The sequence below is a fragment of the Atta colombica genome, unplaced genomic scaffold (genome assembly GCF_001594045.1).
Source record: "Atta colombica isolate Treedump-2 unplaced genomic scaffold, Acol1.0 scaffold238, whole genome shotgun sequence".
NCBI classification, from domain to species: Eukaryota; Metazoa; Arthropoda; class Insecta; order Hymenoptera; family Formicidae; genus Atta; species Atta colombica.
Window position 1 is genome coordinate 272,118 of NW_017259336.1, and position 2,336 is coordinate 274,453.

At 34.2% G+C, this 2,336-nt stretch overlaps 1 protein-coding gene across 1 annotated transcript in view; it reads right to left on the minus strand.

Moving 5' to 3' along the window:
- The window catches only part of LOC108688750, a 3,863-nt gene that overhangs the window by 1,098 nt on the left and 429 nt on the right, over nt 1-2,336 (minus strand). The window contains exons 2-6 of the mRNA XM_018195120.1: nt 1,987-2,165; nt 1,738-1,910; nt 646-856; nt 363-542; nt 111-291 (exon numbers count right to left, since the gene is read on the minus strand). Coding sequence (XP_018050609.1) covers nt 111-291; nt 363-542; nt 646-856; nt 1,738-1,910; nt 1,987-2,165 — 924 coding nt within the window. The remainder of the gene's footprint in view (nt 1-110; nt 292-362; nt 543-645; nt 857-1,737; nt 1,911-1,986; nt 2,166-2,336) is intronic.

The window sequence follows — 2,336 nt, forward strand, 5'->3', positions numbered from 1 at the left end:
CATTATTTATTACATAAAAAATATCGCAAGAAATAATTCGGAAACAGTAACGTAATATAGAAAACATTTTTTAATGTCAATTTCTGTATTTTACTCAATAGATATTTTACCAATGTATGTATCTCTCGTTTTCTCCTGTATTATTAGGATATTTGATTAAAATCACGTCCCAATAAAGTTCCAACGTTTCAACAATTCCCAATGGCAGCAACAAGATCAAATGTACTATCGATACCGCGAGCAACGTTCTACTTGAATTGTTTGTTCTGTTGCTTCTGTACCTAAAATTATCTGAGGCGAAGGTCGCTGTTAAATCTTCCCGTATGATGACGTCGTGATCAACGATCGCGACGAAGACTTACGAGTTAATTCGTTGTGAATCTTATAAGACTTCCTCATACGAACAATCAGTAGCAGATTGCCGATCGATATAAAAAGCAATGGCAGCCACGTGGACAGGGCGATGTAAAAGTACATGGCGCTGCCCCATGGCTTCATCTTCTGGCACGGTATAAATTCGAAAACGCTGTCAGTTTCGTATCCTACAATCAACGTAAGTCAGCATTCATTGACGAGAAGAGAACAATCACATATAATCGCAATTGACTCGCAAAGGGGAAAGGTGATATGGAATGTACGCTTTACCGCCAGAGTACAGCTTCGTTAAGGATATTATAAAGCTTATGCAGACTAGACTAGTAATAATTGTAATCGCCGAGCGAGTCTGATCGCGAGCTCCGAATGGAAACATCACGGCGATGGCACGCGTCCATGTGAGAGCGACAATCAGCCAGGTTGACGTAAATTGAAAAAGTTCCATGCTCACGGAATTTGCACCGCATAAAAATTTGCTGTTCTGTAAAAAAATTATTCTGAGCGCATCGTGCAAAAGTTTGATTCTTTCGCAATCCATTTTCTTCTTAATATTTCAAAATTTATCGAAAATGTTGAAATGAATTTACACGCCTAGGAACTTCTTTTTTTTGTTTCATCATGTTCACAGAATTTTTATTAATAAACAAATTAACATGTAATGATAAAACATTGCGTAATATGAAATAAGAGAATATTCTCATAAAAATATTAATATCACTAATGTGTTGAAAAGCATTTGTTAAAAAAAAAAAAAAATGAAAACAGAATAACATGTATTAATAGTAATAATTGTAATTAATAGAAGATTCATTTCAAAAATCAAGCATCAGTCAAATCACTATGACAATCTACTGTTAATAGGTCTACTTTTACAGTTGAACTAGCTTACTCTTGGCATTTAAAGTAAAATAAGTATTTGATATTTAAAGTAAAATAGATGTTTGATATTTGGTAAAAGCGAGAGAAAGTGCAGTCCAGTGCAGCAATAAAAATAAACTTAATATATAATTTAAATTTCAAGATATCAATGATCAATCGAGTTCAAGGCGCCGATGAAAGAATAATTTTTTTTTCCAAACAATTCCTTTCGGTTGTATCATCGTACATACAATAAACTTCCTCAGATTTCGACCTTTACTAAAGTCTCTTCTTCAGTCGACGTTGAGATTTATTCAGGGCTATCAATTGAGGAAGACCTTGATCCAATTGAAAGGAACAGTTTGAAGAATAAATTGAAATTATAGTTATCTTTATTAACCAGAGCCAACCAAATTGATTTTGTTCCGTCTGAATGGACGAATTTTTTGTGGCAGGAGGACCGATATACAATAAGAGAAAATTAATCAAACACAGGATATTTACCATAAAAAGATCGTTAACAGATGAGGAGTGTGATTTTGCGACGCTGACGGCGTAATTGAATATTAACGCTCCATTGTCCGATATAGCGAGCGCGCTTAGATAAAGTGACAAATTGGAGTCACATAACACAGGTGCGCTCAACATACTAAAAGATACAGCATTTAGCAATACACCTATACGAAGTGGGTTACAACATTGTATGAGAACAGTAATCGAGAATTGTAAGATGCACATCGCGATGTTTCTTACCGAGTATTATAATAAATGGCGTTACATAGCGGAGCAAGAAACGGACGGATTTGACGAATGGTTTTAAAGACAGCCAGTACGAGCGTACTTCACAGGGCCATTTAGTTTCTAAATCAGGCTGACTAGTATTGCGAATGAAATCCAAAACTGTTATTGGCAAGGAACACTTCGGAACGACTCTGAAATTTTAAAGGATATAGGATTTGCGATAATTCAACGTGCGCATAAAAAATTAATAAAACTTATATCACATGGTAAATCATATAATAAAAAATTATATAATAAAAAAAAATATATGGAAAGAAGACAGTTTCGCTGAAATATCTAAAAATTTAGTTAGATATAAATTT